This window comes from Fulmarus glacialis, unplaced genomic scaffold (genome assembly GCF_000690835.1).
Source record: "Fulmarus glacialis isolate BGI_N327 unplaced genomic scaffold, ASM69083v1 scaffold21368, whole genome shotgun sequence".
Classification (NCBI taxonomy): domain Eukaryota; kingdom Metazoa; phylum Chordata; class Aves; order Procellariiformes; family Procellariidae; genus Fulmarus; species Fulmarus glacialis.
The window spans coordinates 15163-31339 of NW_009227994.1; the positions used below are offsets into that span (position 1 = coordinate 15163).

Below are 16177 nucleotides of genomic sequence, written 5' to 3' on the forward strand. Positions count from 1 at the left end.
GGGAAAGGGAGTATGTTGTCATTTGTATCTTCTGTCAGATTCAAGGAAAAAAGTAAACAGTATCCAATGAAATGAACCACCTTTGGATATTTGAGATTATATTTTTTTTACAGCTTTGTTTCTGGAATAAGAAATAGTAACTAAAAATGAAGAGCTGCAAATACTGATAAAAATTACTGCGAAAATCCAATTTAATTTTTTTAAGGCAATTCAAGGCAGTTATTAGTGATCGAAACACTTCCAGATGGAAAAGACATTGGAATGTGTTATGATTACATGCAGAACTGCAAGAAAAGATTGCAATAAAGGGTTTGAAGTACTACCAAAGCAATAATAGTTAATAATGACAAAAGTAACAAAGGTCATGCTCTGAAACAAGGGAAATTGTCAAATGATTTCACAATGTAGTTGTGCTTCCTAATCCTAGAAAAAAGTGTTATGTATTGAGATCTAGAGAAGAATTCACCTATTACTTGATGTTTCCGAGATGCAAATTATTCAAGACCAGATCAATAAACTCAGTTAATAACTTATATTTCTTTAGAAGTGCAATGTTACAGCAAATACCATTATGAAGATGATGAAACACAAATGTAATACTTTTGATAATTAAAATAAAGACAGACTGTGTATTGCCAAAAATTACTCACTGTGATAATCAGTAGATTCTGTAAGAGCATATTAAACAAAGCTCTTATATATGCAGCATGATTTTGTGAAAACTGATAGTGAATCAGTTGAAGGAGATCATACAGTTTTTCACAGAGAAATCCTGATTGGTGACAGTACCTTCAAAGGTGCTGTTATGTTTACTAATAACAGATTTCTGGAATGATTGTGAAGTTTTTCAGCTGTACTGCAATTTGGCTGGTACTCGGGGACTGTGAAAAGAGTTGAGAATAGGTCTTTCAATGGGGGTTGGGCAAGATGACCTCCAGAGTCACTTCCAGCCTTAACCCTTCTGTACTTCTGATTCACCGAGTCTCATTTAGGTTCAGTTGTTGGTTAACAGTAATGGGAATGGAAAGTAAGAAAGTAAGGCTTTCTAAAGCTTGAGTTTTTGCTAATGGTTGAGGTAATATTGTCATCAGAGCGAAGAAACCAGCTGGGGGCTGTGTTGTGGTCACAAATGTCCTGCACTGGAGATACTATGAGTGACACTGTGGTGGGTTCACCCTGGCCAGCAGCCAAGCACCCACACAGCTGTTGGCCCACCAGGCGGGCTGCAGGAGAGAACAGGAAGAATGAAAGGGAGAAAACTGGTGGGTTGAGATAAAGACCGTTTATTAGGTGAAGGAAGGAGGGGCCGGGCACAACTGATGCAAAGGCAATCACTCACCACCTCCCACAAGCACATTGATGCCCAGTCTATGAGCAATGGCCACCTTGGAAAACCCCTCCTCTTTCTTCCTCTGCCCCAGTTTCTGTTGCTGAACATGATGATGTTACATGGTAGGGAATGCCCCTTTGGCCAGCTGGGGTCACCTGTCCCAGCTGTGTCCCCTCCCAACCTCTTGGCCACCCTGCCATCCTACTTGTCGGCGGGGAGGAGTGGAAAGGGGCAGGAGTTGGAAAAAGAGAAAGGCTTGATGTTGTACAAGCAGTGTTCAGCAATAGCCAAAACATTATTTCGGCCACAAATTCAAAACACCATATGGGCTGCTGTGAAGGATGCTAACTCCATCCCGGACAGACCCAGTACAGTCATCAACCATGCAAGTTGATTTGTACAGGAGGAGAGTTTAAATAGAACATGGATAGAGGTTTCTTACTAATTCTAGGGACTTCCTTCATTTCCCTTGCTGATACTGTGAAAGAAGGAAATTTTAGTTACAGCAACAGGAAGGAGAGAAGTTTCGGGGAGACTAGGCTGAGTGAACATGTGGTTCTGGTACGGAGAAGTTTAAAAGGTGAGAATAACTTAAATGGGTAAAAAGTTCAGTGTAAAGTGAGAAACAGAAGATTATTTAATCTAGCAATGAGAGTTTAGTAGACATTAGACAAGCAAACTGTTAACATTTTCTTCAGAGTTTTGCTTTTGTTTTCTTTTTTTTTTTAACTTGTCTCTTCATTTCTTGGGTTTCTAGTACCTTAGTCTTCTGCCTGCCTTCCTTGTCTTGGTATGGTTTAAATGGCTCTGTTGAAGGTCAGGATGGTACTATTTAATGCAATTAAATTCTTTTTTCCTTTAATATCCCAGTTTTAAAAGGTGCTTGAATTCTTTTCCTGACGTCCTTTTGACATCTCCCCAGTTTGTATGTAACTGCTAAAAATAAACCTTATTAAGTTCTTATTTTCACTCCACCTGGTACTGCGATAGTTTGCATCTAAATACCACTATTACTGTGCTGACTCAGCATTGCTCTTGTTTTCTGGCAACGTTTTGTGCCTGAACTCTTGGGTGCTCCTGTTTGAATAGAACTGTATTTCGCACATTTCAAGTGGCTTATGTGTCCTCTGTAGACATTGTGTTAGAGTGCTTTGGAAGATGGCAGTAACTAAAATACCAACAAATGGGAGTGCATTGTCATCATCTTTTGGTTAGCCAGTGTTACAGCTGTAGAAAAGGTCTTTGTTTCTGCTTCTGGAGAACAAATCTGATTTTTTTTTTTTTCTTTTTTTTAATGTTCAGTGGATTGAGAAGGATTTTAAAATTATATTTCAAAATGCTTCCTTTAGAGTTAAAGAAAGAAATGCACAGGTTCTTTTGTGCATAATGTCAGACCTTCACCCTTCTCTTCCAAGTGACTTTGCTGGTATCAATTACAATAGCACACTTCGTTATTCTTCAACAGATGTGGGGTAGTGTTTTGGCATTTTCTGACTTCATAAGTAAAAATCAGTGCCCTGTGTTTTTTTCTGAAGATGTAAAAGCAGCCAGCTTACTAGTGAGACAGTGCTAGCTAGTCAGGCCTTCGGCTGCCGCTTCTGATTGTGAGTGACCTGAGGTAGAGCTCCGTCGGAAACGGACTTTGCTAATTTAGACACGGGGTTCCCCAGTGAGCTGTCAGGCTCTTCTAGAGTTTGAGGTTCAATGAACATATCTTAGTAAAAGTAGAGGGACTAAGGAATACGTCTCTGCAAATGTAAATCTGTCTATTGATGTCCTGGAGGACTAATAAGGAATTATTTGAAAGCACTCAGATGAAATAATTTTATTAGTTACACTGTAGAGGAGTTTGAGAGTATCTGGAATCATCTGGTCAAAAGCTGTTAGACTCTTCATCATTAGGAATTTCTCTTTTTAACAGGATACATAATGTTGTGCTGAAATACAGATGTTCTCAGTTACTGTGATCTTTATTTAGACATTTCAAGTGATCAACAGTACTTGTACAAATAGTCAGAGACATGATCAGAAGGGCCTCTGTGAATTAAAAAAATCTGGAGATACTGATTTGGGGATGTCTCATGCAAACAGAAAGGTGAAGACAGCAAAGATAGATGGATTTCTCAAAGAAACTTAAAATTCATTTCTGAGCTACCAGTGCTAGGAGTTTTGACTAAGTAAAGGCTTAATTGCCAGTGGGCTGGGTCTATTCAAATTGCTACTCAATATTTTAGAACTTTCTCATTCTTGTGTAGAAAATAAAGCTATTAACAAATAGGAAGTTCATTTAGTTGGAAACTTAATATGGTTTTGTAATTTCCACAGGGGGGAAAAGCATGTAAAGTATTTCTGATATATTGAATTCTAGAAATTCAGACTTCTTGCTAGGTTAGAAGCACAAACTCGCTTGTCCAGCAGGCAGTGTTGATTAAGGTGGGGTTTTTAGGTTACCATATCTATGGGCTATTTGCGCAGTAAGTACAGTAACACTGAGTCCTAGTAACTTTTTGCTAAACAGCCATTCACATTTGCGTCTAGTTGGAATAACTTCTGTCCTTTTGAAACACTAGAGGGCTCACTGACTGCTTTTGGAGTCACATTTTGCTTTCTATGTTATGTCCATAAACCTCCAAATGTCTAAAGCAAGGATGTTCTAAAGGTGCATTTTCTCAGGAGAAAACTTACTTACTAAGCTTGGTGTTTTTATCTAAATCTAGACTTTCTAGAAGAGTTTTAAATTAAAACTTTGATTAGCCAAAAGAGATTAATTAAATCGTTTGCTCAGTAGATTCTGGTGGGTTTTTTTCCCACTGAAGTATTTCTTAAGGTTTCGAGTTTTTTTCAAATTACTGGTTTTGTCTGCTTGGCTTTTTGGATTCGTGCATTATAATTTCCTAAGAAGCAGTTAGACAAATGTACCTGAGTAGTTAGACTCAGCAAAATGGGAGGGCATTTTGAAAAACAAAAAAAGAGTTGTTCATTAATATGTAATGATAATTATTATTAGAAGGTAATGTCGTGTGTGTGGGTTAGCTTCCTGTCTTACTCTCTAGGGGTTGACTAACAATAAGGCAATCGGAGTGGTTCTTCTTAACAGAAGTTAAGAACACACATATGCATTTACAATGCAGTATGATCAAAATGTCAATCAGTTGGAAAAACTGAAGGCAACTGAGTACATATGGGACATCTTGTAGCGTTGTGCACTTTGTGACTGTTTTGGTTGAACTGAATTGGGTCTGGAGCTGTTCCTGCCTTTCTTGCTTGGTAACTCTGATACTTGTGGCAATCTGACTTGGGGAATAAGACAGGACAAAAATGATCCTCAAAACAATAATTTCACTTGCAAAAGTTTCTATTTCCTGAACTGACTTGGTGTGGGGATAGATGAGCACTGCATCTCTTATGCAAGAGGAGGAGCAGGGATGTGCTAGGAGAAAAAGGAGGGAAAAAGGGAAGGACCATGGCAGTACTGACTTGAGCAATTTTAATTTTGTTATAATACCGCATCTTTAGGCACTTTGATTCAGACCACTTAATTACAACTTTGATTAAAAAAAAAAAAAAAAAGCCCTTCTGTGTGGTGTTCCCAGATTAAGATTAAACAAATTAAAAGATTGTGATGTGATTTTATGAGAAAATAAGCTTTGACAAAGCATAGCAAATGTCAAGTTCAGTGCAGGGCAGGATTTAGCCTGCTGAAATCTTTGAGAATTTGTGCTTTAATATCTAAAGCTGAGCTTGCAGGTCTGACATGTGACAGCAGGGCAGAATAAATCTTTCTTGTATAATACGCAAAATTACTGGAAAACTTCAATTGGTAAATTAGAAAATATGCTGTGTCCAAATGATCGGTTTCATATGATCTTGATCCCTGTAGCCAGGGATTGGGAATGCCCCATAGACGTGAAGTCTACCACTTGGCTGCCTCTTACCAGTTCCGCATTGGGACAAAATACCCTGTCCTTGGAGAGCTCCTAAGCCGTTTCACAATGAAATCAAGCAAGGACACTATTCTTGCTCTCCGGCGTGTTGGTGCCATCCATGGCCAAAGAGCATTTCCACACAGCCTCTTACTTGCTGCCTTTCAGCCGAGGTCTGACACCAGGCTAACCCTCTGGTTGAAAGTGGTCATGTATTAAATGGGGACAAACTTTTTAGCAGGGTCTGTTGCGACAGGACAAGGGGGAATGGTTTTAAACTAAAAGAGAGTAGATTTAGACTAGATATATGGAAGAAATTTTTACGATGAGGGTGGTGAAACACTGGCATAGGTTGCCCGGAGAGGTGGTAGATGCCCCATCCCTGGAAACATTCAAGGTCAGGTTGGACGGGGCTCTGAGCAACTGATCTAGTTGAAGATGTCCCTGGTCATTGCAGGGGTTTGGACTAGATGACCTTTAAAGGTCATTTCCAATCCAAACTATTCTATGATTCTGTAAGTGCAGATACCAAATTTTGCATTTGTGAAGCTGGGCCTGTAAGGGCTCTAGAGTAAATTAACATCCCTGAATTTTCCTGCAGGATAGATGTGCATTTATGCTTATGTAAATAGCAAAGAAACATTTATTATCACAAGTGCAGCAGTACTCTAGAAAATCTGTTGTCATTTATTATAGTCTGTCTTAATGCAGATTTTTAATTGACATAATTTCTCTATGTGATTTGAGCAAAAGAAGGAGGAAGGAAGAAAGTGCAGGATTACTATTATCAGCGAGTCCCAAGGCTGTTGCTTTTAAATTTAGGATTATAACTGTTATTTAACAGAATTATCCTTGACACACATGGCCTCAAGAAGAGTTCTGAAAGCAAGGGCAGAGCAGTGTTGTCAGCTGATAGCCTAAAGCAATATCTTTGAAAAGGCTGAAATTGTCACTTTTTGTCTAGAAGATGACCTCTGGCATTCCCAGCACTGCTCTGCCTTGTGGAAGAGGGAAGGAGGGACAACGCGGAAGCAAAATCTTTCCTTCTGTTACATGAAGTCAGGCTGTTGTGGTGGCCCTTAAAGAAGTACTCTTCCTGAGCAGGCGTTAAAGGTGGTGGTTGGTAAAGGGAGGTGTTGGACCTGCTGGAGTAGCAGTAGTTCTTCACCAGGCCTGCAGAGCTGTGTGCATTGTCCTCGCTGCGTGCTTGGGGAGGGACAGATGGGCCGTGCCCCTGGACCGCCCCCAAAAAGGATAGTTGGGGCTAGGCCTGGCTGATCATGGTGGTAGAGAGGGTGAGGTGTCCATGAGTCAATCCACTGTCCTGGCTTCTGACGTGGATGTCCTCTGCTCTTGCCGCAGAGCTGCTGTGCTGGGTTCCCCAAGGCAGTTTCCCAAAGCAGTATTTATTTGTGGTGCACCTCTTTATGCAAAACACGTTTTTGTAGTGATACAGAATCATAGAATCATTAAGGTTGGAAAAGACCTCTAAGATTATCGAGTCCAACCGTCAACCCAACACTACCATGCCCACTAAACCATGTCCCTAAGCGCCTCATGTTTAGTTGTAAGAGTTCTCAGCTATTTGTGCAAATGACGTGAAAGTAGCTACAGATCATACAGTAGCATTTATAGTCATAGAAGATTATATCATAATAACCTGTCCTAGGTGTTCTGCCTGCCCACTTTAGCTTCTTCTGTAATTCACCGTACTGAGTTTGAACCAGCTATTTTTTGTGCAAGAAAGTAAGTCTCTGCCAGAATCTGAAAACTACTGTGAGCTTGATTTTTGACCTTAAAAATTCCTGCTCTAGGAGAAAAAACTTCTTTAAAAATGTTTACTTCCCTCAGTTTCAGAGGTGTATGCTTAAGGGAAATAAAATCTTATTTGAATTGATATATAACACAATAAATTCCCTTCCTAAAAATTAATTATTTTTGACTGTGTCTTCATCATAAGCGTGCAGATAATGGTAGAGGTGGATGGGACAGACATGGAATTCTTACGGTAACCATCCCACTGCTATCCAGAAAACAGTGCCATTGTTATTCTGTATTGAGTATTTCATAGTTCTAATGCATACAACATGAATTTAGTTAAGCATTGAATTAAGTATGTTTAATATTGAGAATATTCTCAAGTCAGTATTTGCTGTGGCTTCTTGTTAAATCAACATAATCCTGCTTTCGTTTCTCTACAGATGATGAAACATGCCTGGGATAATTATAAGCGTTACGCATGGGGATTAAATGAACTGAAACCCATATCTAAGCAAGGACATTCAAGCAATTTATTTGGTGAGTAGAATGTATTTTTGTGCTTAGTGACGTTAGCATAAAACGGTAAATCAGCTGAAAAGCGTATAGGTGATAAACGTGTTCTTTCTACCCTCTGTCATGCAGTGTGGTGTTTCTTGCTTGTGTTATGTATAAAAAGTAACAGTAAACAAAGATGATGCTTTCTATGACTTATAGATTCTCTTCTGAATGAGAATAAATGAAGCACGTCATTGCTGCATGATAAAGATGTAGTTTTGTTGCATTAAATACTGCCCTGCCTTAAACTTTTCCTGTGAAGTGGAACTCATTGACACCACATTCAATAAGCAGGAAACAAAACTATAAGGGGGGCGGGGAATAAATCCTGTACAAGGAACAAAAGATAGTCTTTACAGTCATGAAGGTAGCTGAAGCTGTCTACAGTTCTCAGGAATTTATTTCCATTCCTTAAAACAACTTGTTAATCTATATCAGTGAGGCTCCCTTATCAGGCTTTCTCTTTAATGAATATAATCATTATTTGCACCTCTAAATGTTGCGCAGGAGATGCTTAAATAACGCCCAAGTTGTTATCAGTGTAGAACAAATATGGGGCTGAAAGTTCTTGTAGCAGAGGCACACTTCAGAAATCCAGTGTAATGAGGCAAAACTTTTTCAATGTCCAAGTGGGACATAGGGCTGGATAAATAGCAACAGCATTCTAGGAAGCAGTCCTATGAACTGTCATCATCTTCAGTTTTGCAGAAAAATGAAGAATTAAACTGTTTGACAGCAATCTTTGTATTCAAATAGCTTCTGTTTTCCAAACAGAAAGCTGAAAAATGAACTAATTTCTATAGCTTAGACAAAATCAATACATTATTTTGATTTTAACAGCAACTTATTTTGTTGAATGTTTGGAAAAGATAGTTTGAAGTGGAAACAGTTCCTAAAACAGCCTAAATAGAGCACTTATCAAATCCTCAACTATATTTGGAGGTTGCTAAGAGACAGCAGTTGTGATTACAAAAATAATTTTGAAAATACATCATCTACATTGATCTTGCTGTGCTGCTTATCTACTCAAGGTAACATCAAAAATGTTACTAGGTAATTATTATATAGTTAGTTATTGGACTTCAAACATAAATTGGGTGCTTGAAAGCAAAGTAGTTTGGGTGAACTTCAGAGTTAAGTTGGGCTTCTGTTTTCTTGAAAACTAAATTTTTTTATTGTCTTCATTCAGATGACTGATAGTTGTGCAATTTAATATATATTTGAAGAACTATTTAATGCAATTCTGTTTTCTTTGTTTTCTTGGAGGACAACAAAATGGCACATGATGTCTTGAAAATTAAAATGCTTAATCTAGTTTCATTTGGAATCAGAAGTGGTATAAAAATTTATGAGGTTTGAGTTCTTAATGATATTGCATGGATTTGCAGAAAAAGCTGTAGATGTGTTGACTTGTGAAACTCTTAAGCAGGAGTTCTGTGGATGTTGCATAAGAATACGTCACTGCAGGCACTATTCAGTGTGAAACAGGACAAGTGTTGAATTTGAAAATAAAACTGCATTTAAAGGAGTAAGAGCCAGAGTCAGTCTAAATGCAGATCACTTTCTCATCATGGTCATCTAGTATAAGATCTTATTGCTGAGGAGATTTCCTTAGAAACTTCTTCACTCTTATTGATCTTGGTGGCAAATCAAAATAAGCATTAGATCTCTTTCTGCTGAATTGCTTTACAGAATACTAAAGAGCAGCATATCTGCAAGCAGTTCTGTCTCATAAGCTACCCTTTCCTGAATCCATAATCTCCTTTTGGTTTTAGAATCCTTGTTTCTGTAACAGTCTGCAGATCATTAGATCTGATCTATACCTTCATGTTTGAATTCAACAAATGCCTTCTTTTTCATAAAGCAATGAAAGGATGATTTGGTTTTGCTTGCCCTTTTTTTTTTTTTTTTTTTTTGTGCAAGTAATTAACCTTTCTTTCCCTTTTTTTTTTTTTTTTTTTTTGGTCAAGCAGTTGAACCTCTTTTTCCTCATGAAAGGATAAACAAGTTTCCTTATCTTCTTTGTTTCTTGTTCTTATTTAAAAAAAAAAAATTCAATAGTTGCATTTTAAAAAAATTGCAAATGGTTGACTACTTTTAAGGTAATTCTGAATTAAATTAGCTGAGAATAGGTTACCTCCAGCTCTGTGTCACATGAATCTCCTCCCAACCTTCAGAAATCAAGTAAGACCTTCAGTTCACCTTCAGTTCATCCATCATATCTCCAATTTGCTATGATCGTCTTTTCTTCTTGCTTCCAGGTCTTAATTTTTCAAAAATACAAGTTTCTGATTATCTTAGTAGCAGTAAGAGATAGCATATTTCATTAACCAGCTGTTTAATTTTGAACACTTCCCCTCCTATGAATTAGTTGGTGCAGTTATGGTACTTTGCATATATTGGGAGTGTCTGTTATGTACCTCACTGTGGGGAACAGCAGGTTCCAATGCTGTGGCTCACTGTGCTTAATGTTGTATAGGTTACAGACAGTATAGCTGTCCTGATACAGAAGAAGGGAAATTATATTGCTTCTAATCTTAATTTTGAAAGTATAAATGCTTCAGTCATTGCTAGCATGATAAGGCATTTTGTATATAGATTATAATGATGGTTGTGCCTTGAAGGCAAGACATAACCATCATGATGTGTTTGTCTCAAACACAAAAATAAGGTGGGCTTTTAAGAAGTGTAATTACACATAGATGTGACTGTTAGGCAATACCATCATGAATTTGGCAACTATACTGACACTATTGTTAGGCTAGGGGTAGAGGAATACGGCCAGTGGGATGACTATGGGAGAAGGGTTGGTGACGATGGGAGAAAGGATAGTAATGACTGGTGGTTCTGACCTCGGGGGAAGGAAAAGCATCCTGCTTTAGCACCTCATACAAATTAAGAGTAGTAGAGCTCTTCTGTAGCTGAAGAATTCTTGACGAACTTTGAAATGACATTTTATTTGTCCTAAACCCAGGCCATGAAACCAACTTTTGAAGACAAGGACCTGCCTTGATCTTGCTGGTATTCTGTGAGCAGTGTGTGGAAGGTGTATTTGATAATTTGAGGGAGTCTTTAGACTAGTAGACTATAGACATATTCATGTTATGAGCAGAAGTTGCTTCCTCTCACATATGCACGCTAAAAATAATTAACTTTTAGAGAAAGGCTGAAACATTTTTAAACTGAAATATTCCTGTTTCAAGCCAAAGCCACACACTTGCCTCTGACCATTGCAAAGTCTTTTCAGCACATCCATGTGATGTTTTGATTTCCTTTTTGTTTGCCACTTTAGCTTTTACCATGTTGTCTTGGCAAGTAACTAACATTATTGTGGGTTTTTTATAGTTTACACCAACTACAAAGTATTCCGTTACAATAACGACTATTTGAAAAGGCAGAAGCGAAAAGTCATCAGTTGTTGTCTCTGTAGCATTCTTTTTTGTTTAATTCCGTGAAGTGTACAACTATTTCTAGACTAATCAAGTAAATTTGAATAGCTAAACATCTGTTTGCACCGTACCTGTGCACCAGCAAAACAAGGCATGTCTCCTATGCTGTTGTGACTTCTGCTGTAGTACTAATCATTCTCTGCCCATACCTGGTAGAAAGTAGGCCCTGAGTAAGTGCTGTTAATTTTTAATACTTTAACCTTTAAAGTTTCAGATTACTGTTAACAATGTTTTCTAAAATAGAGCCTTATCCATCTACCCTCCTGGTGTGGAAGAAATTGGCAAAATCACAATTTTGCCAATTTTTTTTCACAGCACCCCACCACCAGCCCCCCAACCTAGGAGTTATTCCTCTCCAAGCCTTCTGTACTAATTTTAAAACTAATGAGCATTTTGCACTGGTGGAGAACTTTTTCTAGAAGTGGTTTCTGCTCTTAAGTGAGGGCTTTTAAAATTGTCTGTAACTGTATTTCATGTGCAGCATTGCAAGTTTAATAATGTTGTAACTTGTGGGCATAGTATAATTAGTCTCTGCAAGTGAAAAAGGACTTTCTGGAGAGGAAGAAAGAGGCATTTAATAAATACTCACAATCTGCAAAGCCCCAAAGTACTATAATTTAGCAAGATCCTGTTCCTCCCACTTTGAACTGATTTTTGTAGTTTCTTGTACGGAGTATTGAGGTGTATGAAGATTTTTAAAGAGTGCGAAAATTCATGTTCAAAACTCTTGCAGTGTACATCAATGTGTATTTTTAAACTGTAAGTTTATTAATATCGCTCTAGAAAATTAATTGTACATGTATTTAAATAATACGTTAATTGAAATTGAAAAGCTTCAACATCTTGCCCCTGCTTCCCCCCCATTTTCCTTCTCTTCATTTTTGCTGCTGGATTCCTTGGAATTTTGGGTTTCAGTATGTGATCTTAATTTTGGAAGTAAGCGTGACATCTTTCCCAACTAAATTAAGAGGAGGTCATGCTTAACAAGTGCTGTTTTTTCAAAGTTGGTCGGTATGGAGACAAGGAAAGTTACTGTGTTTTTAGATTTCCAAAAAGCGTTTTTCAGAGTTATTACTCGCCTCTTGCATGGATCCATTGCTGCTGAAGCCATGCTCTCAAATTATTTATCACAGCGCTGGAAAATCAAGTGACCAGGGTGACAGTTTGTCAGTGCTAACAAGTTACTTGAGGTAGCTATGGCAAAAGCAAATTGCAAGCGATTCCATGAACCCAGAAGGATTCCCCAACAGATGATAATTGCTCTTTCAAATAGCAAATGGGGTCTAACATACCTAAATTTAAACTGGCACATAGTGGTATGGGAGATACGATTCTAAGTTAGTACACAGAACTAGTGCACTTGAACTCAAAGCAGTAAAGATCGAAAACCTTTCAGTATAATATATGGAGGTGCATAGAAAGTGGCATAGATTGGGCGAACAAGGATTTATTGTTCCCAGTGGGAAACAATACCCTTTGTAAGGGGTGGAAATATCAAATCAGTAGGCAGCATGTTCAGACAAAGAAAAGGAGGTGGTTCATAACGAAATGTGTGGCTGAGCTGCATGGGTGCCAGAAGCATGGTGGATGCCAAAGGCCTCCATGGAAAGCAGAGTCGAGCAATGGAGGAAAACTTCAACAAGCTCTATTAAATACAAAGAAACAGAGCTGGCTCTAACATGCGCAAGTGTAGAAAACATTAGAGATTAGAAGAGTATTCTAGAAATATCACAGCGTTGTTACGTGTTACATATATGAAAAGCTAGATCTGTAAAAAATTGAAAATATTGTTTTCTTTTCCCATTCTTACCAGCTGGTAATAGTGACTGAAATTAAAAATGTTACTGTTGCTGAGGGTTTGCCAGTACTTGAGTAAGAGTTTCATGTTTTGTCATAGCACGCTTTAATAATTAATCACTCTTGACACTTTAAATTGCTAATGATATTGGATAGGAACCTTTTCAGTGAACTTTAAATGAAGGAAAACACTTTTGAAATCTGTGTCAGCTGTTGAAACAATGCTCTAAGAAACCTACAGCTCTAATCAAAACATTAGTTTTGTCAAACCTATATGTATTCTTGAATATGTCGAGAATAATGTAGTTCAGAGTCGTTACTATACAATGTATATGCATAGAGATAAAAAAATGGATGCTTGATTTTTTTTTTTTTTTTTTTAAATTTACATGTTTAATGTTACAAAGTATCTGGTCTTATTCCCCATGTTAGGAAAACCTGAACTGTTCTTAATGGCCGGATTACGAAAAAATTGTGACAGATTATATTTCTGTATTTTTGGCTGGAATTTTGGGTCTGAAATGACAAACTGGAGGAAGATTTCATAGAGTACATCTGCTTTGACTGAGCTTCTTCAACTTACAATAACTGGAAGGTGACAAGACAAGTTTGCCTCACTGGCTGAAAACAATGAAAAGTCTAAGAAGATTATGGTGGGGCTGAGTGCAATTCAAATACAGCTATATATAAAATTTTCTTTTTCTTTTCCACAGTAGTACAAAGTAGCCCTAAAAAGCAGTTCTTCTGAATATAATAGAGGAAACATCTTTTTGAACGTTAGCACATTTTTTGAAGGGATATCCATTATGATTTATATGTGTTGAATTTCCATCACATTAAAAAAATTACAAATATGAATGTCCTATATTACTTTTCATACTTCATATCAGAAACACAAAACTGTGACTGTTTCTCTGGAAGAAAAAACAACATTCTACTGATCTTCTCAGTCATGCAAGAACAAGAAAGCCTAGTTTATGACACTCATTGGATGGTGAACTGTTATAGGTGAGGGAGCTGATGTATAGCATGACCTGAGGCCACATCATAGTTCATCTTTCATCTTTCCTTATCTTTCATTTTTTGTCATATGCTTTGCCACAGTTTCCTTCCAGTCAGAATATGATACAGAATCAGAAAAAGAAAAGCAGTTGAATTCGAGGAAAAGTAAGGGGCCTGGCTGCCATCCTGTTATAGGCAGTGCATTAGGATACATCTGAAACTTTTCTCCATGTAATGTTCTGTATGATATGATTGCAGATCACAAATCTTCATCTGTTTCACATATATGTTGGCATGGAAGGATACAGGCTCTTTAGGAAGGACAGGCAGGGGAAATGAGGAGGGGGTGTCATCCTCTATGTCAATGACCAGCTGGAGCGCATGGAGCTCTGCCTGGGGAGCCAACCAAGAACTTATGGGTCAAGATTAAAGGGAGGGCAGGGACAGGTGACATCACGGTGGGGGTCTGCTACAGGCTACCTGACCAGGAAGACCAAGTGGAGGAAGCCTTCTATAGACAGATAGGAGCAGCCTCACGTTCTCAAGCCCTGGTCCTCATGGGGCACTTCAACCACCCCGATATCTGTTGGAGGGACAACACGGCAGGGCATAAGCAATCCAGGAGGTTCCTATGCATCGATGATAACTTCCTTCTCCAAGTGATAGAGGAACCAATGAGGAGAGGTGCTATACTGGACCTTGTTCTCACAGACAAGGAGGAGCTGGTGGGGAATGTGAAGCTCAAGGACAGCCTTGGCTGCACTGACCATGATGGTGGAGTTCAAGATCCTTAGGGCACCAAGGGGGGTGCACAGCAAGCTCACTACCCTGGACTTCAGGAGAGCAGACTTTGGCCTCTTCGGGGATCTGCTTGGCAGAGTGCCATGGGATAAAGTCCTGGAGGGAAGAGGCCCCCAAGAAAGCTGGTTAATATTTGAGGATCCCCTCCTCCAAGCTCAGGAGTGATGCATCCGAACAAAGAGGAAATCAGCCAAAAACGCCAGGAAGCCTGCATGGATTAACAAGGAGCTCCTGGACAAACTCAAACACAAAAAGGAAGCCTACAGAGGGTGGAAGCAAGGACAGGTATCCTAGGAGGAATACAGAGAAATTGTCTGAGTGGCCACGGATCAGGTTAGGAAGGCTAAAGCCCTGATAGAATTAAATCTGGCCAGGGACATCAAGGGCAACAAGAAAAGCTTCTATAGGTATGTCGGGGATAAAAGGAAGACTAGGGAAAATGTGGGCCCTCTCTGGAACGAAATGGGAGGCCTGATTACCTGGGGTATGGAGAAGGCTGAGGTACTCAATGATTTTTTTTGCCTCAGTCATCACCAGCAAGTGCTCAAGCCTCACCGCCCAAGCCACAGAAGGCAAAGGCAGGGACTGGGAGAATGAAGAGCCACCCCACTGTAGGAGAAGATCAGGTTTGAGACCATCTAAGAAACCTGAAGGTGCACAAGTCCATGGGACCTGATGAGATGCATCTGTGGGTCCTGAGGAAACTGGCAGATGAAGTTGCTAAGCCACTATCCATCGTATTTGAGAAGTCGTAGCAGTCCAGTGAAGTTCCCACTGACTGGAAAAGGGGAAAATAACCCTCATTTTTAAAAAGGGAAAAAAGGAAGACCCCCAGGGAACTACAGGCCAGTCAGTCTCACCTCTGTGCCTGGGAAGGTCATGGAGCAGATCTTCCTATGCTAAGGTACATGGAGAACAGGGAGGTGATTTGAGACAGCCAGCATGGCTTCACCAAGGGCAAGTCCTGCCTGACCAACTTAGTGGCCTTCTATGGTGGAGTGACTACATCAGTGGACATGGGAAGAGCTACAGATGTCATCTATCTGGACTTCTGTAAGGCCTTTGACACGGTCCCCCATAACAAACTGGCGAGGTATGGATTTGATGGGTGGACTGTCCAGTGGGTGAGGAATTGGTTGGATGGTCGCATACAGAGGGTAATGGTCAATGGCTCAATGTTCAGATGGAGATTGGTGATGAGTGGTGTCCCGCAGGGGTCTGAATTGGGACTGGTACTGTTTAATATCTTCATCAATGACATAGTGGGATTGAGTGCACGCTCAGCAAGTACGCAGACAACACCAAGCTGAGTGGTGCGGTCGACATGCCTGAGGGACGGGATGCCATCTAGAGGGACCTGGACAAGCTCGAGAAGTGGACCCCTGTGAACCTCCTGAGGTTCAACAAGGGCAAGTGCAAGGTCCTGCACCTGGGTCGGGGCAACACCCGGTATTGATACGGGCTGGGGGATGGAGGGATTGAGAGCAGCCCTGCCGAGAAGGACTTGGGGGTACTGGTGGATGAAAAACTGGACATGAGCCGGCAATGTGCACTCACAG

The 16177-nt window shown here is 39.5% G+C and overlaps 1 protein-coding gene across 1 annotated transcript in view; it reads left to right on the plus strand.

Annotated features, from left to right (window-relative positions):
- Positions 1-5223: 5223 nt before the first annotated feature.
- LOC104080833 (mannosyl-oligosaccharide 1,2-alpha-mannosidase IA-like) overlaps positions 5224-16177 on the plus strand; it is a gene marked incomplete at its 3' end in the record, with an annotated part of 52814 nt that continues 41860 nt past the window's right edge. Inside the window, exons 1-2 of the mRNA XM_009583353.1 lie at positions 5224-5361; positions 7455-7551. Of these exons, the coding sequence (XP_009581648.1) occupies positions 5224-5361; positions 7455-7551 (235 nt within the window). The remainder of the gene's footprint in view (positions 5362-7454; positions 7552-16177) is intronic.